The 25,351-nt window shown below is 50.3% G+C and overlaps 1 protein-coding gene across 3 annotated transcripts; it reads right to left on the bottom strand.

Annotated features, from left to right (window-relative positions):
* Positions 1–71: 71 nt before the first annotated feature.
* On the bottom strand, positions 72–24,683 carry LOC135245559 (rab-3A-interacting protein-like). 3 transcript variants are annotated; one of them, XM_064318668.1, is made up of 13 exons: positions 24,401–24,681; positions 13,454–13,560; positions 12,487–12,750; positions 11,868–12,081; positions 7,884–7,979; positions 6,832–6,909; positions 6,416–6,619; positions 6,150–6,278; positions 4,773–4,885; positions 4,011–4,034; positions 2,944–3,043; positions 1,980–2,049; positions 72–860 (listed from the first exon to the last, which is right to left on the bottom strand). In XM_064318668.1, exons 3-13 carry the CDS (start codon positions 12,723–12,725, stop codon positions 778–780), a joined length of 1,350 nt encoding a protein of 449 aa, XP_064174738.1. In that variant the 5' UTR covers positions 12,726–12,750; positions 13,454–13,560; positions 24,401–24,681; the 3' UTR covers positions 72–777. The 3 variants fall into 3 exon arrangements, with proteins under 3 accessions (XP_064174738.1, XP_064174740.1, XP_064174739.1); XM_064318670.1 differs by lacking the exon at positions 7,884–7,979 and having other exon boundaries at positions 24,401–24,683; XM_064318669.1 differs by lacking the exon at positions 4,011–4,034 and having other exon boundaries at positions 24,401–24,679.
* Positions 24,684–25,351: the final 668 nt, after the last annotated feature.

Here is a 25,351-nt window from a genome sequence, read left to right as displayed (position 1 = left end):
CACACACACACACACACACACACACACGCACACACACTTTGTGAAACAGGCACCGGGGCAGAACTCTCACACACTTTCCAGAGGTATACAGTTTTATTCAGCATTCTTCCAGAAAGGCACTAAAATAAAGTGAGGGAAGTTTTTTTTATCAGATTGTAGTGCAGGAAAAAAAAAACCATAGAAATCAAACGTACATACAGGACATATCATACGTACGCACACAACTTCACTGCCACGTACTGCTAACTACTGTTAAAGTTAAGAACTAAAAAGCTGGGGACACGTTGATATGATGTGTAATCACATAAAGATCTTTTACTTTTCCTTCAAATGATACTTGTCTTCAAATTTCATGACATATCTCCTCAAAGACAATACAAATGCGAACAGGATCAAACATTTTATTTCATTCATTGCTGTTTTTTTTTTTTAAGAATTCATTCGCCCGCTCTTAAACAAAATTAAATCAAAAAAACAACTTCAGCAGCAAGTTCATAATTTCTTCGTCTTCTTTTTTTAAATATCACTGGAAATGTATATCGTGTAACCCTGGAAACAGTCCAGTGTGCAGTCCAGATTGACAGCAAGTCACAACACATCCAGACCAAGGGTGGGCGTGTTCTGCACAATGGAGGAGGAGCTTGGAGGGCACAGCCATCATCTTGTGGGGTGGGGGGGGGCGGGGCTTAGCCTGTCTGTGCATCAAGGCTGCCCCGTCTCTCTGGGCTCCTCGTTCCAAAACAGGATTGAAGACACGCCTCCAGCCTGTTTCCATGGTCACACCTCCTCCCTGTAGAACCCCAGCTTGGCGAATGACATCTCCTTCCTGAGCTGCATCACCTCCCAGAACATCTGCTCAGCTGCAAGAACCCGGGAAGAGAAGAGGAACAGCCGCGTCACAACCTCAGGGCTCTGCGTGGGACCAGCATGCATCTGGGCCGACGAGCCAGCCCTCACCCCACTCAAGGACGACCGAAAACACGTGGGAGAGCATTTCTGAAACTTCTGCTTCCTCATTTTGCGTGCCCTCTTTGCGTGCTTTTAAAACACGAGACACGATTTTCTCAAACATTTTTTTGTGGCAGGGCACACAGATACAGCTGGTCTCTGGAGACAGATTGGCGGTTGGCCGGGACAAAGCAGAAGCCAGAGAACCAATTGGCTAGCGGAACCAAGGTTACAATAGAACCTTCAAGCTCAACCAAGTGCATGACGGCAGTCTTAAAATCAAAAAAAGGCTAAAGCCGTCAACACAGCTTTTACGTAAGAGCGATGCTGTGTATCACAGCAGTGTTTTTCACATACTCGTCCCAGTCTTTAGTAACACTGACTTTGCCAAGCGAGTATAAATCATTGATCAGAAGGGGGGGGCGGGGTGGAACATCTCCAAATGTGGGCGGAGTATCACCTGCCGCTGTCAGTCAAAGAGGGAGCACTGTGAGCAAATGAACGGCTGCCCTTCATCCGCTGGCCAGGAAAGTGCTGGCTCAGCGCTAATGGCTTAGCGCAAGCAGTGTAACATTTCTTCACATTTTTATTCAGAAATATTCCACCATTGGGCTGTGTCAGCTGCGGTCACAGCTACACAAACCATGCTGGAGGAAATAACCCGCCTGCTCAACTGGATTACGTATGAAAGACAAGCGCTGTGCCACAGCTGACCTGAGGTCGGAACCTGCAACCCTACTGGCTGTCAGTCGAGCGCACTGCCTATAACTACCTCCAGATAAACTGAATACTGCCCCGGGGAGTGATCTTAGCGTAATACAAACTGTCCAGTTGAGGTCGCCCTTTCTCGCTAGCTCCTAAAAAAACAAGCACAGATGAAAAAGCTAGGGCTCGGGCACTTCCGTGTCCGTCTAACAGATAATCTTTCCACGTGGAGGCTGTTTTGCTGACGCTCTAGCAGCGTTAGGGGGTGAACGTTGCGGGAACGTTGCAGCGAGGTTGCGGGGAACGCGGGCGCGGCGCCAGCTCACCGTCCTGCTGCTTGACCAGGCCTTGGTGGATGTAGCGGATGTACGTGAAGAAGTTGCAGACGGAGGTGATCTGGGGAGCAGGCAGAGAGAGGAGGGACCCGGGTCACACAGCGGCAAACGGCAGCGCTCACAGCACGTTAGCAACAGCGCAGCCTCTGTACACAGTAAGCAGCAAGCAGCATGTAGCAATGCTAACGGTGTAGCAATGCCAACAATGTAGTAATGCTAACGGTGTAGCGATGCTAACGGTGTAGCTGGCACAAAACAAACAGTGCACCGAGCATAGAACCAGCAGCTAAATTAAAACCCTGTCAAACTGTGGATACCAGCTCATCTGATACCAGTAATCATTTCCAAATTCAGATTTACAGTTCACAGTGCTGTCGTTCGCCACGGAAACGCACCACGGGGGCTGTGTGACAGAACACGCAGGGCTACGCTAACAAGCCTTCATTTTGTGTCTGGTAATCAGCATGCAGCTGCCCACGCAGTAGAGCCTGCTGTCATAGAACACCCTGCCCTTCCTCGTGTATTCACTTCAGCTTTTCCCATTCATTTTTGGCCAATGACAAACAATAGAACTACAATTTCAGCTAGGCTAATTTCAGAGCTTTTGGTTCAAGGTCAATAGTCAAAGGTCAACCCAAACTGTACCAAGACTTTTAACACAGCAGCCTGGTTTTTATATATCGTGGAATGGAGATGAATATGGCGGCGTGTTGCACTGGAGTTGACTGGAGTATGACTTTAATAATGTTTGAGAGCTAGTCAAGCCCGCTCTGTGGAGTAAGGGTGTTTTCTGGCGCGCATTGGCGGCTAACGCTAACAAAGAGGACAAGGGGTTCGGCAATCAGCCGTCACCGACTGCTAATAACAAGATGTCTGCATCTGGGCTGATCAGGGAAGACGTGCGCTCCGATTGGAGGGATCCTGGAGAGGCGGGGAATTCGGGCCGGACGCTCACCCGGTAGCGGCAGAACGGGGAGACGTAGTAGTAGTTGCTGGAGTCGCCAAACTTGATTCTGTGCTTGCAGGTTTTGGTCTGACCGCTGAGAGCGCACTTTCTGTGGAGAGAGAGAGAGAGAGAGAGAGAGAGAGAAGGAGGGACGGAGAGAGAGAGAGAGAGAAAGAGGTGGAGAGGTAGGGAGAGAAGGAGGGAGAGAGAAAGGGAGGGAGAGAGAGAGGGAAGGAAGGAGGGAGGGAGAAAGAGAGAAAGACAGAGAGATGAAGTCAGATTGCATATGCAACAGAGTGCAATAAGTAGAGTGAGAGAAAGAGAGGGGGAGAGATGGACATCGGTTAAGGGTTAGCGAGGGGGAAGACATTGAGACAGAGAAAAGTGGTCAGGTCAAGCGTGAAGGAAATCGCCTGTCCACCTCTCGGACAGACATCGCTCCGGTTTAACCCATCCCAGTCACGTCCTCTAAGATGTGCACAGGACGCGGTCCTCTTACGCACTGCCATATTGTACAGGAGCTGGTTAACCCTGACAAAGCGGGGGGACAGAATCCCGTATCCACACAACCTGACTGGTTCAGGTGACCAATCTGTCCTTTGATCAGGACTTTGGAAACGGTTACTTGCTTGCCACGACGTCTTCAGATAAGCTGCAAAGATCTGAAGACGTTCACATGACTAAAAAAAGCACTATTTCAAGCAGAATGCTGGAAAGAAGCAAGCGGACTACACTTCAGCCATAACGCAGCAGCTGTGCAGAACTGCAGTGCAAGCTCTTATGAACCCATATAAGCCCTTATGAACACATAGGAGCCCTTATGAATGCTTATGAAGGGCCTATGAACCCTTATGAGCCCTTATGAATCCTTATGAACCCCTATGAGACATTATGAACCATCCTCATTAGCAGTAAGCCTGCAAGGGACATAGAGGAATAAACAGAGCGGGACCTGGGCATAGCGGATGGGAGAGGCGAGGCTGCGGCGAGACCAAAGGCACAGAGAAAGAGAGAGAGATAGAGGGGTGGGGGGAGAGAGAGAGTAAGAGAGAGAGAGAGCGCTCAGGCTCACTTACGTGACTATCTCAGACCTTCGGCCACTAAGGGACCCAGACAGGAAGACAAAAGAAAGAAAAGAGAAATGGAGAAATGATGAAAAGGAGGCAGCCAAGCATACACTGATGAGAGCTGGAACAAAAAAAAAACAAACAAAAAAAAGGGTGAGGTGGTGAGAAGATGGAGAGCACTGTGTGTAAAAGCGAGGGGCCGTTCGAGTAAGAACATGGATTTTATTTTGCGTATTATTCCCCCCCCCCAGGGGAACCCAGAAGTGAAGCAGAATTTCCTGTTTGTAGCACAGGTTTGAATCAATTAACATCCTCTAAATAAGGTTAAATATTCGAACCCAGGCTCTGTGGGCGAAGGCACATGACTGCATGGAATGTTAATGTCATCAAGACAATTTAGTTCCAATTAGCATTAAACCAAGATGAGACAAGTTTGACTTTAATTTAAACCGAGTGTAAACACACTTCATTTTCAAGAAGAACCTAATGAAATGAGCTCAACAGACGACACACGCAGACCAAAATAGACGAGACAGCATATTTGAAATTCAAAAATGAAAACCGCTATCAAGTCGAAAACTATAACAGTAAATAACAGCAAAAAGGAAAGGGTTCTCGTTTATGGCGGGTTGTCCATCCCTGCAGGCGAGAGAGGGAGAGGGACGGACGTAACCGTATCTCTCTCCGCTCGTGACCGGCCTGGCCACGGTGTGGTTTTCGCAGTCGCAGAGTTCCCACAATGCACCTGTAACGTTCCGCGGCGCTACTCACTTTGGTCCCCCGCACTCCACGGCCGAGGCTTTGACCACGGGCAGCGGCTGGAACCCCACCGGCTCCACGCTCAGGGTGTTCCTCTCCACCGCCTCCAAGATGGCCGACGCCAGCTGAGAGAGACACAGCGAGAAGGGGGGAGAGAGGGAGAAAGAGAGAGAGAGAGAGAGAGAGAGAGAGAGAGAAATAAGAGTTTGAATCAGAGGAAATGATAGAAGCAGCACAGATCTATCACAGGGCTTACTGCCCATTCACTGTTGAATGGCGGCTGCAGTACACACAGCCAGCCAGCAGAGGGGGAGTCGCTTCAAAGCACCCAGATGGACGGATTCTGAGACAACGTGCGGCAAGTAGAACAGGAATGAGGTCAGCGGCACCGGCAGGTGCACCTTTTGCTAACATCGGTGAAACGTCACCCGATTCCCTGGGACGAAGAAAACGTCTCATAAACTAAAAATACAATATTAATGTGGAAAGTATACAAGACAATAAATAAGCGTCAAGCTGAACTTCCCGGTGCACCCTTTGCGCTCAGTTTCAAGGTCGCCGTCGTGTTGGAAGGGCGTCGAGGACCAGGCAGATGGAAGATGCTTCTATTTAATAATAAAGCTAAGGGAGGTTTCAAACTGCGTAACACAAGTCACTGGCCTAGACGATGTACACGGACCTACACTAGCGGTTTTTAGCTGTAAGCGATTAGCATTCTGTTGTCGTCCTGTTTATCGAATAACCTGGTGCTTGGAAAATGCAGGGTCAAACCCTCTGCTCCTCGGTTATGTATTTTAGGGCCTTAAAATAATTATGAGTCAGCTCGCTAGTCAGCAACGATTTTACTCTGAATTATACATGTTTTCACGTCATCAAATATTAAGACATGGACCAAGTCAGTTATTTACAGGGCATGAAAATAACTCTGAATTTCCCTGACAAGCCTGGACCTCCACTGGCACAGACCATACGAGCAGCACAGAGATCAAACAAAACTTTAAGCACACAGGGCACTGAATCAAAGGACAGCTTATAATATTTTGAATAGCGACTTAAGGACATACTGGGGATTACTTGGGGCTACAATGTTCTACTTCCTGACAAAAAAAATAACTTAAAATGGATGAGCAAAAAAAAAAGAACTGACTTGAGTATAACTATGAGAATAACTACCCATGTAAAGCCCCTTCTACAGCGTACACTCTAGGTGTCTCATTACATCTCATATGTATTTGTTTGTCTAATAACGGCCAACGACCTGCTTCTACAGCACTGGTGTGAGCGAATGGGACATTGGGCTTCAGTACTGGGGGCGGAGCCAGGCCCGTGATCACACGGCTGGGCTGGGTGGTGAGACAGTGGGGGGGTCATGCCCGTGTGACATCACACCTCGCACTTGGAGAAGGTGAGGCAGGGGTAGATGTCCTCCTTATAGACCCTGTCCAGGAAGGAGCAGCTCCTCTCCAGCGTGGGCTCCTCCTTCCAGGTCTTAAACTCTCCAAAGAGCAGCGTGTCCACCTGCAGGAGCACACACCGTTACTGACACACACACACACACACACACACACTGTATGTACACAGACCTACATGATCCACATCCCTGTCGAAATCCCTGACATGGCCCATCAGTCTAAGGGTTGGGGTCGAGCTCGTACCTCCTTGCAGTCGCGGACGATGGGCTGGGTGATGCTCAGCTCCTGCTGGCTGCCCAGGATGGCGCTGCTGGTGCTCTTGTTTCGGGCGTGGCCCTTCTTGAAGGGGGCCTTGGGCCCCAGGGACAGCTCCTTGGACGGGGAGGTGGGGGACGTGGACAGCACCAGCGTCTTCAGGGCCGCCACCTCCGCCTGAAGCACGTCGATCTGGAGACACAACGTCTCTCACCGTTACACTCATTACTGTATATCTACCAATCTGGCCCGTAAAGACAGCCCTTAGCCGGGTGAAATTCCAACGTTAGTCGGATAGAAACAACTTTGGGACTAGACAGGCACGAGCCTGACCTACATCCACATTCACATGGACCGAGTTTAATGAACAGATCTAGTATTTCTGTATCTATGGTGGTGCTTACCTTCCCCAGGGCTTCCTTTAGCTGCTTCTCCGCCGTGGCCTGCTTGACGTTGGCCTCGCGCACCATCTTGTGGGCCTCCTGCGGGGCGGCATGGTTCAGACCCACCGACATTCACTCCCCCAAAAACCACGTTACCCAGAATGCACCACCAAGCTCAACATCAATACCCCAGCACAAAGGCAAGCCTGCGTACACAGCACACCCCTAAGAGAAGCCGGTTAGTCAGGGGCTTTAAGAACAACAGGACAGATGGAGGGAGAGGGAGAGAGGACAGGGAGAGGGATAGGGAGATGGAGAAAGAGAGAGAGGACAGGGAGAGGGAGGGAGAAGGAGAGAGAGGGAGGGAGGGAGAGAAAGAGCAGGGAGAGGGAGAGAGAATAGGAGAAAGGATAAATGTTAAGCTAGGAGGAGGAGGGGAAAAAAGCCAAACATTTTCAATCACGGGGGGGAGAAACAAAACTGAGGAAGTGAAAGGCATAGAGCTAGCTGACCGATTCAGCAAAACGTGGTCGCGTGCGGGGATTTTTGTCCACATCTATTTTTAAACGTTTATCTGTGTCAGTTGATCAGAATCCTGTGCTGATTTCAAAGCCAGACATTCCACAAAGTAGAGCGACTGAAAGAACTATTCCTGGACAAACAATCGTCGATTTCCGGACAAATAAAACTCCAGGAAGAAAGAACAAAATTGTTCCTCAGTAATTTACATTTTCTGTGCATCCCACCACATTTATTGTCTATTGGCAGAGTTTCTATTTAAAAAATTTGTCTGACATAACAATAATGTGGTGTGTAGACCTGTTGTTTTTTCCAGCTTTATGCCGCGGCCATCTTATGACCTTTTGACCGAACGCGCTGGATGGAGCTCGTCATGTCCAAACACTCGAGTGATGCGATGTCACTCGAGGATTTGGAGTCGTCATCGTCCAATGGCAGCGCGGCGTGCTAAGCGGGCCGGGTAGCTCTATGCCTTCTGAAAGAAGTCCAGGTTCTAAAGTGCTCAAGTACAGACAACTCTTTGGGGCTCGGGTTGATGAAGAATCCAAACAAACCTCAAACAGGCTAGCAGTGAGCTCCTCCAGTTCCTGCCCGAGCTGGTCTCTGACTTTAGAGAGCCTTTCACATTCTTCGTCTTTTAACTTAAGTTCCTTCGAAAAGTGAAATAAAGTGAAACAAAAAATGAAAAAAAAGGCCGCCTTATTTCTCTTGATGAAAAATAAAAAAAGAGGTAAAAGGTGAAACAAAACTTAAAGGAGGTGTGTAGACATGGCCATTGAGTGTTAAAAGGGAATGTTTTTTTTTGGGGGGGGGGGGGGGGAAGCTGAAACGCCACAAGGGGTCACTCTTCTCAGAAACACAGGTATCTCAGAGGTTGTTGTGGATCTTCACACTAACGTTCAGCTGCAAACCCCTCTATGCAGAGGTCTGTCGCCCCCCCCCCCCCCCCCAGGCTGTCGAGGCGCTCTGTTCAGCAGCTTCGCCCGACCGAACGAACAATGCCACGTTCGCGCTTTCCGTGACGAACGAACGCCGCGCACAACAACAGGCCGCGAACAAAACGCTCGTTACATAACGGCTAGCATGACACGCCGATAAAAGACATCTGTCTCGCAAACACAAATGCGTTTGCGGGCGCGTTATTCCACGATAATAATTGTCGGCCGGACTTTTTGACGTCGCCGCCGCCCCGGCGTGATCCGGGGGAGAGCCGCTGAGCGAACGCTTACACGCTAAACAGCCCGGCCGCGCTCCGCCTCCAACCGCCGAAATCCAATTTGAGCTCGAAATTCAATTTCCCGGCATGACAAAGCGCCGAGCTGCAGCAGTACCACATGCATCCATAATAAGGTTACACAGCACCGCATCTCGTTATGGACTGGGGGGGGGGAGCTGGGCTGTGCTCATTGGCTGCCCCCTTTTTCCAAACGAGGGTTTAGACCGTTTCCCTGCGAACGTGGACGTGTACAGCAGTGACATCACGCACGAAGGTCGCGCCTAACCTGGCCAATCAGGAGACACGGAACACAAGGGTCCTGGGGGGTGAATCTCAATTAAGGTAAGTGCTGCTATCGGTAACAGAAGCTAACCTATGCAAATAAAGGAGAAAACAGACTTTTTTTTGTGGGTAGAACATGAATTCAGGCAACTGTTGTTTTCACCCTCAATGGGTTTGTTAGAGTTTGTTTCTTCATTGCATTTCTCTCTTTTTTTTTTTTTACATTTCTTTCTCGGTTTTGTTCTGCTGAGTGTGTTCCTGCCAGAGTCCATAGTGACACAATACAATAGCCGTTTCCATGGCAGCCCTTGTCTGTGTACTTTTCTGATTGTTCTTTGTGACATAATGCACAGTTAGCCACGCCCTCCTGACACAACACATAATCATCAGGAAGCCTGTGCTGCCGACCTGCATTTCAGAAGGAGCGGAGCACTGTTCTTCTGCAGCCCGGTGTACGCACACACACACGCACACACACACACACACACACACACACACACACACACACGCACGCACGTACACACACACACACACACACGCACGCACGCACGTACACACACACACACACACCGCACAATACACACACACAGGTCCGCCCATCTCCCTTCGGCCTGTCACAGATCATCTCCAGGCCCTTGAATGAGTTAAACTGAAAGGCCATTTTGGATATTTGTCGGTACACAGTTATTAATTTCACAGGCCACGGGGGGGCCAAACCTCTGGGGTGAGCAGCGTGCGGACAAGCAGGGGCTCATTAGCGCACTCGCACGTCCCCGCTCGCTCAGGGTCATCGGCGTGGCAACGGATGCTCACTTCCTGCCGAGGTTAGGCAGGGGTGAAACGGCTCAGTGATAAGTCACGGGGAGGGGAGGGAGGGGGGAGGGGGAGGGGGAGGGGTCATGTGGCACACGCAGTCTGTGTCCGTGTCAGGGGGTAGGGGGTGGCGGGTTAGCTGTATTGTCTGACCTGAAAATCTGTGTTTGTTGCTTCACTGACACCCTGACTGTGTACAGTAGGGATTAACAGACATTGCACTCGTGTCCTCTCTCTCAAGTCTGTGCCTTCCTTCCTTCCCGTGCCACGGCCTCCACCTACTCCTTCCTTCCTTCTCTCTGACCATGCTACCACCTATTCATGTTTATATCTCGCATTCCTCCCTCCTCTCTGTTTCCATCGCTCTCTCCCTCTCTGAGTGAGCGTTTCACACAGCGCTGGTCACATGACCCTCTTCCACCCTCTAATTGGAGCGTTCTGGTTCTGCAGCTCGAGCTGCTTGTGAGCACAGGAATAAACATCAGCGGAACGCTCTCTCTCTTCCTCCTTCTCACGCCAGACGCCGGGAAAGGCAGGGCGCGAGTCGATAAGGCAGCGCCACGGCGGCCATTTTGTTTCAAATCGATTAGGGCACGTTGGGTTGCTTCAGTGAAGACGTACAGGATCGAATGCGGTTGAGTGCGCCCGTCTGAACTACAGAGCCGAAACTGCCTGGGGAAAGATGCGATCAGGGCAGGCGACTCTGATGCTCATAATGGTGTCAGAGTACATTCCAGGGAGGAGCCTGGGTCAGACATTATGTCTTCCTGTTTTCTATACGTTGTTTCAGCTTGATGACGTCGCTGGTATTTCATTGTTACTCGAAATCTGCGTGTTAAGTGGGTGGCGGCTGTACTGTCACATTCCAGGCTTGAAGAGGAATGTACGCCCGTCAATAATGTCGGCAAACCCCACCCACCCATACACGCACACACAGACACACGCGCGCGCACACACACACACACAGGACTGCCGCTCTGAACCCAGGATTAACCTACATTCCTTCTGTGCACTTGACCATCCACAAACACACAGAAAAGCCCACCACTCACACAAACACACACACACACGCACACCGCCACTGACAAGAAATGGGATCACACACCACATGAATACACACACAGTAAGGTACATACGTCCTCTGAGTAGAACCAGTGGGCAAAAACAGTAGGAAGCCTTTGGTTTCGAAACCTGTCTAAGATTGCCTATCTGACGTGAGGACATTCGGGGGTGGGGGGTTCCTCTACAGATAGGATCAGTCTAGATTTATGAGGGATTATCCAGAGCCTTGTAAAAGCTCACAGCTTTTCCAGTGGGTGGGTTTGTGACGGTCCCCTTGGGAGAAACAGAGCCTCTTTCAGACAGAGAGGCTGGTACCACAGCGTATGCAGTGCCTGAGAGAAATAAGGACCCCCGCAGTAGGTCCCTGATTGACGCCTGTCCGTAATTTCCTACCCTTCTGCCACAGGGAATTCCGTTCAGGCAATCCGTGAGGACGGCTACACAATTAACCTAGTGACCTAAATGAAGGACAGCTCTTTTCCGTGCCCGCTGGATCAATTCCCCAAACAAATTCTGCCCAAGGTGTGCAGACCTTGACTGGAGCAGCTGAAATGGAAAACCATGCTATAGCAATCAATGTTAAGAAAGGAATCTGGACTGAAACAGAGCCATTCTGGCTCAAAAAAGGCACTTAGAGAATTCTCACTCATCCATGCAGGAAGTTGCAAAATCAGGTTAAAAATAAACCCGTGGGAGATGAGCAACTACCAGCAGTGAAAAACAAGCATTTGGCTCCTGCATTTAAAATGCTAAACAAGCCCACCGAATGTATACCAACACATGAACCATCGCAGAACAATCGAAGAATGATGAACAGCTTGACTGTCGTTCAACATATCTATCCAGCTAATATTTCAATCAACTTAAATGCTGCACCATCCAAGCAAACACCTTCCCAGAGTTTTATTTTACAAATAAGTCGGAAAATATTCTTTAAAATAAAAAAGGGGAAGAAAAAAAACATGGTCCTGAAAAGAAATTGCAGATTAAGAACAAAACAAAATGAAATCTTGAACTACAAATCAAGCATTCACAGCAATTGAATCTGTTCTGTTGGAAACATCTGCTTTAAACAGCTGTGGACCAAAGCAGGTGACCGTCAGATGACATAAAGCCATTATGAAGCCCTTATAAAGCCCTTATGACGCCCTTATGAAGCCCTTACCCTCTGCGCTTTGGCAAGCTCTTCCTTCAACCTCTCATAACCTTTTTCTCTTACTTCCATCACAGAGGGGCTCCGGAGGCGGGACAGGCCCACAGGCTCCTCCCCCTCCTCGGTGCTCATTGCCCCGCCCTCCCCTGACTCCGCCTCCGGCCGGGCGGAGGCTGCCGAGGGGGCGGAGCCGGAGGACGTAGCCTGGACGTCCAGCCCCGGGACACTGTGAAGGAGGCAACAGACAAGCCAACGTTACAGTCTTCATCATGAGCGCACGACAAGGCTAAGAGTTTGAAAAGTGCATTGGTCAGCAGAGGTAAGGATGTACTCGTGCTCGTGGAAGAAAACAAAACGTGACTCATTGCCTTCCGCTGCCTTGCCCCAGGAAACCACCGTAACAACTAGCATTGGTTAAGTAAAGTACTGTTCGGTAGGCAGAAGGTTGATCGCCATGACGACTGAAAAAACTGCAGCTTACTGGCCAGCTCTAGAAATCTCTAGCTACTGCAATTCAGACAGTGTTGGATAAAGGTGTTAAAAGGGAACCAATTTTTTATCATGACTGGGCCAGAGAGTGGAAATTTTAGGGGGCCCTCATGTAGGACCTAGTGCTACATTGGGGTCCTACCTGCCATTGTGAGGTTCCTTGTTTCCCAGGTGACCGGGAGTGGAGTAGACCGGCTGGGTGGGGAGCTGGTCGGCCCGGAGGGTGTTGGGGGGGCAGGCGCCGCCACTGTGGGCGCGGTACCGGGCGCCGGGCAGGGCGGCGTGTTTGGGCGCGCGTTGGTCCGCGAGGCCGTGGAGGTCGGGGGTGGTGGGCGACGCCAGGTTCACTTCATGGAAGCCTTCGAGGGGTTCGCTGGCCATAGCCCCGGAGTCATCATACACATCTCTGCGCAGAGGGGGCGGAGTCACACAGAGGCGGGGTCAGATCCAGGGGCCGGCGCCACATCGACAAACTTCAAACGAAATTAAACCAGCAAGGTGTGCCAGGAATGGTTTTGGTTTTGGTTTTGTCGAGAACGGTGTGGAAGAACTTGACTGGCCTGCACAGAGCCCTGAGCTCAACCTCATCCAACACCTTTGCCAATGCTCATCTGGCTGAATGGAAGCAAATCCCTGCAGCAATGCTCCAACGTCTAGCATAAAGCCTTCCCAGAAGAGTAAAGGTTGTTTTAGCTGCAAAGGGTTGACCATGTCCATATTAATGCACATAATTCTGGTTGAGATGTTGGACATCAGGTGCACTTTTGGCCAGTTCAGTTTTAAAACTGGGATACAACAAATTTAGGCTTCACCGCAAATTGTGTAATTCGGCTGCCCCCCCCTGCCCGCCCCCCCATGTCACATGACCCAATAACTCAAGCGTGAAGCGGAAGAGGCGGATGACAGATGGGGTTAGCCGGACCTTTGAAAGCTCAAAAGGCAGAGCCGTGTTTGTGTTGCTGAAAAGAAAAGATCTCTTTTCCCCCCTAAGCTAGTCTACAAATAGCTCAGTAAAACGCTTTGTACACAACATGCGTCCCTCTCTGAGCAGCCATGACACTGCTTATCTGGGGATTATTCTGCGTAACAGCAAACTGCGGAAAACGCACCATTCTGATCGACGTGTTTGTGTGAAGTCCAAACTTTCAACGCCAGCGAAAAAGCACCCGGAGCCTCTTCCGCTCAGAAGACGGTTCGTGTGGCCTTCCTGTTCCTCCTGTGGGAAAGACAAAGATTAGGAAGCGTTCCTTAGAATTGGAATTTCTCCCTCCTCGCCCAGTCTTGAACATCCAGTTGCGTTGATGAACTGGACGCATCTCTGCACCATCCTCCAACGCACGGTGCCGCTCTCTTCATAGAGTTGCATGCGCCAGCTTAGCCCCGCCTACCATTTGAGCCCCGCCCACAGTCTATGGCCCACTTATCGGCCCCGCCTGCCAGTTGAGCTGCACTCTCCCTGTGCTGGGGGAACACCAACGACACGTAATGCACTTTGCCTCTACTGGAAAGGACAAGGCAACAGCCTGCTGCCTGTATTCAGAGAGTGTGAAAATCCTACAGGCCCCCCCCCCCCCACCACTGCAGAATGATAAGATAAGAGACACTTTTAAGGCGAGTCTCTGACAGCAGGGTAAGATCCGCACAGTGCGGTTCTATCGGCTCATGAAGGAACGAGCCAGACCTGCTTCTAAAGCACGCAGAGAGAGAGGGATTCTGGGACTGCAAACGACAAAACCATGAGATACAGAGAGAGAGAGACAAAGAGACTGAGAGATAGACAGAGACAGAGACTGCGCAAAGTCATGCAAAAAGTAATGCAAAACACTGAGGCACATCAGGCAGGGAAGGGAAGGCTCAGACCCACAGGGCCTGTTTGATGTTCAGAACTCACCACCGCTCTGAGAACTGGCCGAAAAAACTCACCAAAGCACGGTTCTACCGTGTTCTACTGTGACCTCCTCACAGGATTGGCATGCAACCTATGACGACCGAGAGGCCCTGGTGGCCATGGAGACGCACCGGTGTTCCAGTGCCACCACTCATAAGAGATCACGCCCTCTCTCGCATTCCAAAGGTTGAGCAGAGGCGCAGCCGAGACGGACTGCACACCGCCAGGTGCGAACTGGCAGGAGCCCTGTGGGCGGAGCCTGCGGGAACAGGCTCCGTCCATCAGGACGGATGCCACGGCGACGGCCAGGTGGCGGCACGGATTTCAACAGCCCAGCAGGAGGCGCCGCAGGCAGCCATCAACCGAAACGCACCGCTTCCTTGACTTTCACTGCAGCCAACCTGGCAACCGGGCTTATCAGGATTTACAGCAGTAGGCCCTGCAGCAGCCTGAAACGCACAACTTCATTTTCAGAACCCCTCTCACAGGTGCCAACCTGGCAACCGGGCTTATCAGGATTTACAGTCCAGCAGGAGGAGGAGGAGGAGTCTGAGTTTCCTTTCCTTATTCTACACAAGACTTCCCTGCACAGAAAACTAGCCTAATTAAACACAGCTAAACCCAACCTGTAACACAGCACAACTGAGCGCTATTGAATAAAGCAGCATTTCACACAGCTGTACAACTGCCAAGCCAGCATAATGCACCGAGTGAAACCATCATGATACAGCTGACTCTTATATTTTAATAAAAGAGTGTTAGAGTCTCAGTCCAGCGTGACTCAACACAAACTCCAGCCCCCCGCCCCGTCAGCATTAAACAGCCAGTCCTCCAGTGCACAGGGGGGCGACAGATTCCTCACGCCCTTCCCAATGTCGCAGGGGAGCACGAGGACGTCCGCGCCCTCCTCACACCACCGTGCCACGCCGCCGAACGCCGTGGAAACGGCGGCTGAGCGCAGCGGGATGGCGGGACCGCGGGGATGGGGGGGCTGCTGGGGAGGAGGACGTGGCTACAGTGGCTACTTTTTTTAATCTGCACAGACATTCCACAAGCTGGAGGGGGGGGGGGGTGTGTGTGTATGTTTTAGGACAGCTAGCCCCATCTGTCCCAGAATGCTGAGCTAGGTGGCTGGCCGGCGGGAAGGGGGGGGGGGAACAACGTGCATCGATCTGCCAGGGGAAGACAGATTAGAGCCCCCCCCCCGCGCCGAGCTGCAGCCACCGGGAGGGTGTTAGAGTTAAAGTGCTAACAGAACTCCCCCCCCGCCCACCCGCCCCCAAAGCACCCTGTTGTAAAAGGCTGTAAGGGTGTGCAGTGGATGACGCTTGAGCCAAAGTAAACATTATAAACCGTATTTTATACAGACTGTTCTCACACTGTTCACTCGCCGTAAAAACCTCGTCCGCTTTCCACAGTAACAAACGGGCAGGCCCAGGTTCCAGGTGTTTTTTCCGGAAAGTCATTCCGGAAAAAGCGGGAAAACCACAAGATGTAAAACAGCAGCGCTTGAGCCCAGTAGCTGATGCTAACTAAATCAGGGCGGTGGACAGTGATGGCTTATTCACCACCCAGGCAACACCTGCCCCAAGAGGGAAGCCATTTTACCCGTTTTTATTAACCTGTAAAACAATGTGAACGATAGTAAAACACAGCTAAGGGTCACTATGGGCAGGAAAACACAGCTGAGGCTTATTATGGACAGTAAAACACAGCTAAGGCTTGCTATGGGCAAGAGGGGATTCTATTGCAAAAGTGCTTCTGGCGTATGTCAGTTCCAGACTGCAGTCTGTCGCCTGACGAGAGCGGACAGGCTGAAAGGTACACCTGTGCACAGCACCTGCGGAGCCTGTGATGAAACCGGGCTCCTCGGTTCCCTTGGGAACGAGCCCCGGTGTCCATGGCAACGCCGGTCCCTTCCCCACACGCGGAGCGACCGGATACCTTCTCCGCGCGGGCAGGGGGGTCAGTTACGACGCGGCGCTCCCGCGGACGGCCCGCGTGTCCTAATTCTCTAAATTCTCAGAGCGACGACCCGCCAAAGTCTGGCCGACCTTTCAACTTCTTACAGCGGCCGGGCGCTGTTCTGTGGCGATGTTCGGACACGTTACACGCGTCTGTTACGCTTGTGTGCTATGCTGTCACATGGTCAGGACAGTAATAACGGTCTGTCCCCTGTCGCTCTACGCAGCTCCACACTGCGCTTTGGCTTCTGCGAGTTCACTGGACACTCGATACAGGGGAGTCTCGTATCTCATTAAATATTGAGTCCTCCGCGATCAACAGCTGGTCCTGCACTTCAGTAACACAGTGACTTCATTCAGCTTCGCACACAAGCCCCACCCCCTGTCTCTCACTCTCTCTCTCTCCCTCTCTGAGCCTCTCTCTCTCTCTCTCTCTCTCTGTGCCTTTCTCCCTCCCTCTCTCTCTTTCGCTCTCTCATGCAAATGGTTGCAGCTCCACGATTCTCCATACCTCCTATACAATTTCACAGACCATCAAAGTACTGGCGTAGCGAAAAGCAGACGACCCTTTCATTTCAGTGCCCACAGATTCCAGGCAATTGACATTAATGGCACTTCTTGCTGGCAATAGAAACGCATCTTGGGGTACCAGCAAAGCACCCCTTCATCCAGGGCAAACAGCTAGCGGTTTTTAAATCGCAGAAGCTCGAAAGATAGAAGTGCACGTGAAAGGAGAGGGGAGAAATTCCGGGAGATTGGAAACGCGAGTCGCGCTCCGGGGTCGCGATTGCTATTGATCCGTCACATGCTCGGGGAAACAGAGCTGGCAGTCACAAGCGCCGCCGGCTTCAATAATCCCAGGATTATCCCCAGTCACATGACGCACAACCGCCAAACACACACTTCACACACTCAGCCCCCGAAAGCCATTTCCAGAGATTCCTAAAGAATTCATATCCACGGTGCTCAAACACACTTGACTGCCCCTAGCTTTGAGGACACAAGCCCTGCTGTAGTTCTGCCAGTGTAGCAGCGTCACCCTGATTTTGAATTTGGCAGTTATTTTTACCAATTACTCGAGAAATTCCAGGAAGTGTGTACGTTCATTGACGCAGGTCTTTTCCACTGTTTACAGTGACACGGGCCAGTGGCAGGTGCGATGGGCCTACACACCTTTCACAAGTCCCCCCTCACTTCACCCTCTCTCTCTCTCTCGCTCTTTTTCATCCCTCCTTCTCCACAGCGCTCGCTCTCGTGCGCTGAAATAAGCAGGTGCGCTCGTACGGCTCGCTGGACGTGTTCAGTCAGACCGGATGGAACAGCGGGGGGGGTCTACTCTCCGGTCGGGGGCCTGCTGACTTCGCCTCATGTGCTCCTCCATGTGCTCACCGTTCCGACGTTTCCCTGCGGGACGCGGTGTCAACGGCGCTTTCCAGCCGGACGCCAAGGCCGCGGGGCGGTGGGGGGGCATCAATCTGAGCCTGACGGAAACGGGCTCTGTCGCCCAGCTGGCGGCCAGCCCCACCCCCCGCCACGTTGCCCGCCATCTCACCGCGAAGGGCACCGCGGTGCGCCGCGAGACTGCGCCGCTGCCGAGCTTCCGCCCGCCGTCCCCAACCCCCGCTGCTGCACTCTCCAACCGCCCCCCCACCCCCACCCCCACCCCCCCGGGGAAACTCTGCCGCTGAACGGCCATTCGAAGAGGCGAATTTGGCCAAGGATGCTGTTGCGCTAACATTAGCCGCTTGTTATTACCTTGTAAATGGCCTTCAGAAGCTAATCTTGAAAATTGGATACTTGTACTGCCGCGGAATGGGGCTCGTGCATCTCCCTAAAGCAGGGAATCCATTTTCCAAATCATGCACAGCAGGCCTACCCGGCTCACCAACATCCATCTATTTGTAATTTCCTAGCGGTAACAGAAAGTCATTTGGGGCGAAACACAATGATAAATGGTGGCTGTTCAAGCAGTGCTGTAACAAAGCTAATTTACTGTTTTTCTGTGTCCGTTTATATGTAATTCTAACCCTCCTCTGAACGCCAGTTTGACCTCCGGCTCAAGCACTCTTTCCATCTCCTCACCCTCGGGAACAAACACCGTGTGGCTGGGCAATGCAAATTTTTCAAGCACGGTCAGGTGCTATCCATTGAGCATACATGCCAAATCAGAAACCCCAGCGATACGCTCACTCCGCGCCACAGAGCCCGGCTAACAGGCTAACACTACCGTTTACACTCACTCCACAGCACAGAGCCAGGCTAACAGGCTAACACTACCGTTTACACTCACTCCACAGCACAGGGCCAGGCTAACAGGCTAGCACTACCTTCTACACTCACTCACAGCACAGAGCACGGCTAACAGGCTAGCACTACCTTCTACACTCACTCACAGCACAGAGCCAAGCTAACAGGCTAACACCACCTTCTACACTCACTCCACAGCACAGAGCCAGGCTAACGGGCTAACACTACCTTCTACACTGACCCCACATCATAGAGCCAGGCTAACAGTATCCTCTTCATTCACTGCATGCCATAGAGCTAGGCTAACAGGTTAACAGTACCCTCTACGCTCCCTCCACCGCATATAGTGAGGACAACAGGCTAACAGTACTACATCTTCTTCAGTGCACGTGACTCCAGCCCTCCTTGGCAACGCTACGGCACCAGCTGTCCAAATGCGTCATATGACACCGGCAATCGGCCTTATCTCTGCATCACCGGCCCACTGTAGATCCCTATCCTTAAAAAACAAAAAGCACAGAACGGTGCGACAGCGCTACGCACGAACACGCTCCCTCGGACGCGCGGCTAATCTTGTTTTTGTTTCGTTTAAGCGGCTCTATTCTCATTTTATGTTTGTTCTCTGATTTGGAGAGCGGTGCCAGGGCTGCAGAGCTGTCTCTCTCTCTCTCCCTGCCGGAGGGGAAGCTCTCTCTCTCTCTCTCTCTTTTGCTGCAGGAGGGGGGAGCACCGCCAATGCTCTGAAGCACGCTCAGCTAAACGCTGGTCCATTACACCCTGCAGCCCACCGGCCCAGCGACGCAGTCACTGCTCCCCATGCGCAGCCGCTGCTCCTCGAACCAACGGACTTCAGGGGCCCGAGCCATAGGAGTACACGCTGCGGCCAATCACAGCCTCCCAGCAGCACTGTGGCCAATCACAGTTTCCCAGCAGCACTGCGCCCAAAATCCCTCCCCTTTCACCATCTTCATCCTCATCACAACCACCACCACAAATCAAAGTACGAATGCATGTGACTATTTATTCAATTCCCATTTCCTTGACCACAAGATTAAAGAACACACTTTCTGATGATGGATGATAATGGCTAACTGACCTCCACTATCCCAGAAACCCAAGAGCAGAAAGGCCTCCCCTCCAGATTAAAGGCTCTACGGGATAGGGGGGATGGTGCTGATAATGGATCTGCCAAAAAATCCATGGCGAATCAATAGGAAATTATACGCTATCGATTAGCCATATTTTATCAGTCTGTCCCTTGCGCACAGGCCCAACCCAGCCCATTGCCCTCCATCTGAAGTGTCAGCGAACGTGATTTAACCCAACAGCGAGCTGAGAGATGGCGGTAAATTAAAGTCTGCTCGACCGAAGAGGTCTCACGAAGGGCGGCCCGACGGCCACACCCGCGGTGCAGCATTCCCGAAACGCCGCCGTGACTCTTCTGAGAAGGAAAGATCGTCGTTTTTTTATTTTTTTTTAAAGCTTCGCACCGAAATCGGTAACGGTAACGCCCACGCCAAGTCGGTTCCGCGTAATCTCCAAACAATTCGGAGCAGGAGCGAGTGACGCACGCTACGAAATATTTTCACGATACAGCGCGTCTAATCTCTTCAGATGATCGCAGCGAACAAAGCTATTTTTTTGAAGACACATTACAGTTCATTTGAATTGTGTGCGCATGTGTGTGCTCCAATGCACAAGTTGGTGCGGCAAGAACGGCTCCTGCGCATGAACTCTAATGCAGCCTGCGTTTCATGTCTGACCAGACCAGACTAGACCAGACCAGGCCATACAAAAAAAAAAAAAACAAGCACAGGATCCTTGAAACCATATTACACCGGCCAATCAGGTGCAGAGAATATACCGGCCACCCTTGGCTTCAAAAAAACACGCTGTCCGTTCGGGGAGGATCTCCGCTTTCTACGCCAAGTTCAGGTTCACCCGTCGGTTTTGACCCGGTCTGCATCAGTTAACAGAGCTGGAGCGACCGAACCAGTTTCCGTTTTTTTTTGTGTTGTTAGGGTAAACAGCTGTATACTGTAAACTCAGGACGATGCGGTGCGCAATGAGAGAACCGTTCAAGTATACCAGGCCGGAAGGTAACGTTTGAAAAAGCACTTGGCGTGTTTGGCAAGGTCAGGGTAAGAAGATTAGGACCCAGACAGTGGTGGACTGTTCTGGGAGGGTCACATGACTCTCGGTAAGGAGACAGAGCTCCTTACTGAATGCTGCTACACAGCCCCTTACTAAACCCTGTTTATGCAGTGCACAGCTACCCTTCTGGGGGCAGCTGGGGTAAGGGCGCCCTGTCCGTGCGGTCTTAACTTGCAGTGGCGTCGAAGCGGTCGAACAGAAACACGCTGCCCGTTTATAATTCATTTATAAATGTGTGTGTGTGAGCCGGAGCCGGCCCCAGCGCGCGTGACCGCGTGAGGTGGAAACAACAACACATTCAAATCAGGCGGCGCAGCTCAGGCCAGAAAGCCCAGAAGAGCGTTCAGGCCCCGGGCCTTCAAGAGAAGCCCGGAAATAACGCTGCAGAGCCGGAGCCCCCTCCACTGACACACATCACAGGGCAGGGACACATTCAGTGGGGGCCACTAACACAGGCTGCAACAGGCCATGCCATTCAACGAAAAATAATGTTAGCCTTGTGCTAGCTCTGCACTATCCTGCATTAGCCCTGCGCTAGCCCTGCATTAGCTCTGCACTAGACCTGCATTAGCCGTGTGCTAGCCCAGTACAGTATGTGAGTAACTCTGCTTTTTTGTTTTTTATTTTTGGGGAAAACTTTTTTGTTGGGATTTCCCCTTCGCAAAAAAATGAAATCCTGGAGCAAAAATTATGTACTACTGCAGGAATGAAACTAACTCCCATTCCTTAGCAGTTTGAGCCACTCCGGGTACTGCTAAAAGCACATCTGTGCACTGAGGGGGGAAGGTGCATTTTGGCCTTAAGTTCTGGTGGCCTTTTTGACTCCCAGTTCTGGTGGGCTGCAGGGTCTGCAGTTTTTTTTTCTTCTGCGTCTCTTAGCAACCAGTTCAACTGGAGAGGTGAGTTAACGAGTAAGCCAGGTGAGGCCAGTTAACAGAGAGGCCGACTGCTGATCCATTATGTGCTGAGTTTGCATTAGAAATGCTGCTGTTTCCACGGCATACTGGACTGATGGTGCTCTCAAACAAACACCTTCCCCTCTCAACATTTGTTTCTTTATATTTTCTAATAAATATTAATTCATTTCAAGCTCCAGCCAAGGTCACATCCTATGTGAAAAAAACAGTATACGTCAGCATTCTTATAGTATAATTACATAAACCTGAATTATACTTTAAGTACAGAAAAGTATAATTCAGCATGCTATTTTTTTTTTACATGGGATGTTACACTTGCAAGATAAACTGTGGATTTCTGCTAAGAGAACAGGTCGCAGCGTTCTTATTAAATGCCGTGGACCTACATTGACTTGCAATCTCACAAAAACGTCAGAGAGAAAGAATGTTAAAAATGCCAGTTACAAACAATGAGGAGTTCACTCCGCACACCGGCTAGGAGCACGCCCAAGCCTCGCACAGAGATTGCGTAACACCGTCTAAATTGAGCAGCCTGTTATTAGGCACTGTCACCGATGGTAGAGTCAGCTCGCATTTAAAAAAAATCGCTGCTCACAGCAGGCCCAGGAGTCTGGACGGTTTGCACTCGGTCGGTCGGTCGGACCGGATGCCAAACATTCTCCCCGGGAGCAAATTCGATAATGCGACCGGGCGGAAATCGCGAGAACGATGCGATGAAGGCTGATCCGGTTAGTCGGCTCTCAGCGAGCGCGTCCGCCCCGCATGAAAACGCCAGTCAGACGGAGCATACAGAATTATCACACGTCTGACTGACTGCACTCCACTCCGGGGCAGAGACGCGGACACAGAGACAGAGAGGGAAAACGCTGTTAAAACAATGGATCTGCTATGGAATTCACACAATACTGGAGCCTGGGGTTTACATGCAATTACACATGAGCGCGCACACACACACCCCTCTCCTCCTCTACCACCCCTTCTCCTCCACCCTCACACATCCACTAGCCTAACTCTACTTCCAACCACGCTTCCTCCACCTCCACCCCCCTACAGCCCCCTCTCCTCCTCTACTCCCCTTTCTCCTTCAACACCTCCCCCCTCTACCCCCCCTCCATTTCCAACAACCCTACCTCCACCTCCACCCCCTCCTCCTCCTCTACTCCCCCTTCATGATGTTCCCCCCCCCCCATCATGAAGCTGATGATGTAACAGGCACCCTTTGCGAGGAGCACCTACACAGAGGCTCCCTCACTCAGCCCTGTCGCTCCGGTCCCAGTCGTAATAGGGCCGCTCTCGCGTTTCACTGCTGTCCCCCGGTACGATTATCCGTCCCGTCGCCGGCTCTTCATTTAAGACTGAGGGGGGAGGAAGGGGGTACAAGCCACGGAACACCCAAGATCCCGAAAACGCCAGGCCCGCTTGCGTCCCGGGCTCCGAAAACACCCCCGAGCATGAACTTTAACACGACGTCTTGGGACGCAGGGGCTATTATCAATTTCTAATGGTCAGCCCCATGATTCTGATGCAGTGACAGTGGAGGTTTAAATGGAACAAGTCATTCATTAAATTTTGCAGTTCAATGGAACGCACAAAAGCTGAACCCAATTTGGTTAAATATTGGCCAGGCTTTGCCTGATGATGGTGAGGTATTAGAGGTTTTTTTTTTCTTTTTTAGACCACACAGACCACTGCATTGTTCACGCACAAGATTAAGTGCACGCCATCCATACATTAGCTAGGGTCTAATTCAAAAAGAACTAGCAAATTAAGCATGCAATATGACATGACAATTTCAACAGAAGTACATTTGTGCACTTTAATGCATGCAAAAATATATGCACCAAAACGTGAAATGCTGTGCATGAAGAGGGTTACAGTGACAATACAAAAGCTGTGCATGAATTGGCACTGGTAACCAATGAAATGTCCACAGTAGCTACTGCTGCCATTACTCTCAATAATGGGTCAAGCGTGTCAAACGTTCAGCTAATTCGGTTCAAATTTTAAAATGCATCTCAAATTAAAACAGATGATACACGCATTGAATTTAATAATATAAATGGCGATAAATATATGCTGCATGCGTTTGCAGCAGGTCGACACGACCCTTTCGCTGGCCCCACTCAATCCCCTGCGTTCTCAGCTTTCCTGTACAATAGCACGACTCATTGGGTATTTAAAGAGCTGCCACGCCTTCGCATGTCATACCTAGGTTTATTTACCTTGTATTTGTATGTACCACGGACATGCTCTAGGTCAGTGGCAGTGCCCACATTTGGACTTATATTCGTACTATAGTGATGATCTTGTAGAACGTAGTCTGGTAACACAACTCTGACATAAAGATAACCGGTCAGCTAGAGGCTATTCAATGTCACATTAAAGAATTAGGCAGCTAGCTGGCTAATCCTTTACTAGCCCAGTTTAATTCATGAACACGAGGAGACGTCATCGGATGTATTGTTGGAATCTCAATTTACAGAGATAACATTTGTAGCCATCTCAGAAGCAATCACTTTGGTTTTTACTGGTAGTATTATAAAAGTAGCTTCCTAACGTTAGCGAGCCTGATAGCTACCTCTGACTTGCGCTACGTAAAGCTATGTAGCTCGTTACACTCCACTATAGACTATCTAAATGTTATTTGACTACCTGTTTGGGGTCTTTAGTACTCCAGTTAACGCAATACCACATTCGGCTAATATACGGGTATGTATTGAAATGATCACCAACTGACAAACTGCTATATGCAGCTAGTTAACTTGTATTTTCAAAAAACCTAAGCATTAATTTTCTCTCCATGTCCTTAATCACATTTCTGGATTATATTGCAAACAAGCTTGCTTGTTATTTAGCTGTAGCTAAAAATGAAGCGTGTTAACTCACCGATTATGGGCCAGGATGTATTAAATTACACCACAGCCTCTTGGAAGTACGAGAAATCACATGCAAAAAAAATCTTCCAAATGATATTCAGTGTAACCACCGGCTCTCCTTCCTGGCTAGCCGTGAATGGAAGGGTTTGTACCTACGGCTTCTAGTGAGCTCTATGAGCTCAGCTAACTCCACCACTTCAGAATGAAAGAAGCGCCTGTCCACTACGCTACACCTGCGTTTCCCCTGTATCCGCTGCTAGCTGTGTAATAAGATAGATCCAGAGGGACACCGGTTTACTCACGCATGCGCACATACGTCCTTTAACCTCACGTCAACGCCAACAGTTTATTTCATGCTAAATCGGACTAGCGGGTGTGTAGTGTTACCCCAATTTTACAAATTAACGGGCAGCCAGCACCCCGCAGCTACACAGCACTGATAATTTTGCTCTTGCAATTGTATTTGTACCAGTTCTCAGAATTAGTAGTAGGTCAGACTTATAAGACGAACATTACTCATTTGTCTACTGTCAAAACATGTCTAATCAAAGTGTTAAGGTATAGGCTACAGAGGATAAGTAGGCATTATATAATGTTACTAGTTCCTGACAGGGATAGCATGAATTTTTGTATACTAAGAGGCTTTTTTCAATACATGCATTATTCAATGATGTTACATTGATACACATTGTTTGCATTATAGCGCCGACTACAGGACAATACGTGTACGATATGAGCGCACTTTTCCGGGAGAGTGCGTCTGGTGCGTGGAAATGATTAAAATAAATCGAAATGCATCCCACATATGTAACAAATGCGATTTTTAAAATACTTTCAGTGTGCAGTGTGCAGCAGAAGCTATGTAAAGGACGAGGCATATTCTTTTTCAGTTCATGAATTCTGAAATGTTGTGCTATGTAATACATGCGGTGCTGTGGCAAGAAAATAATGTTCCCCTCAG

Source organism: Anguilla rostrata, chromosome 19, assembly GCF_018555375.3.
Source record: "Anguilla rostrata isolate EN2019 chromosome 19, ASM1855537v3, whole genome shotgun sequence".
Classification (NCBI taxonomy): domain Eukaryota; kingdom Metazoa; phylum Chordata; class Actinopteri; order Anguilliformes; family Anguillidae; genus Anguilla; species Anguilla rostrata.
The sequence above is the reverse complement of the archived record's forward strand: the minus strand, read 5'-3'. Positions and strand labels throughout refer to the sequence as shown.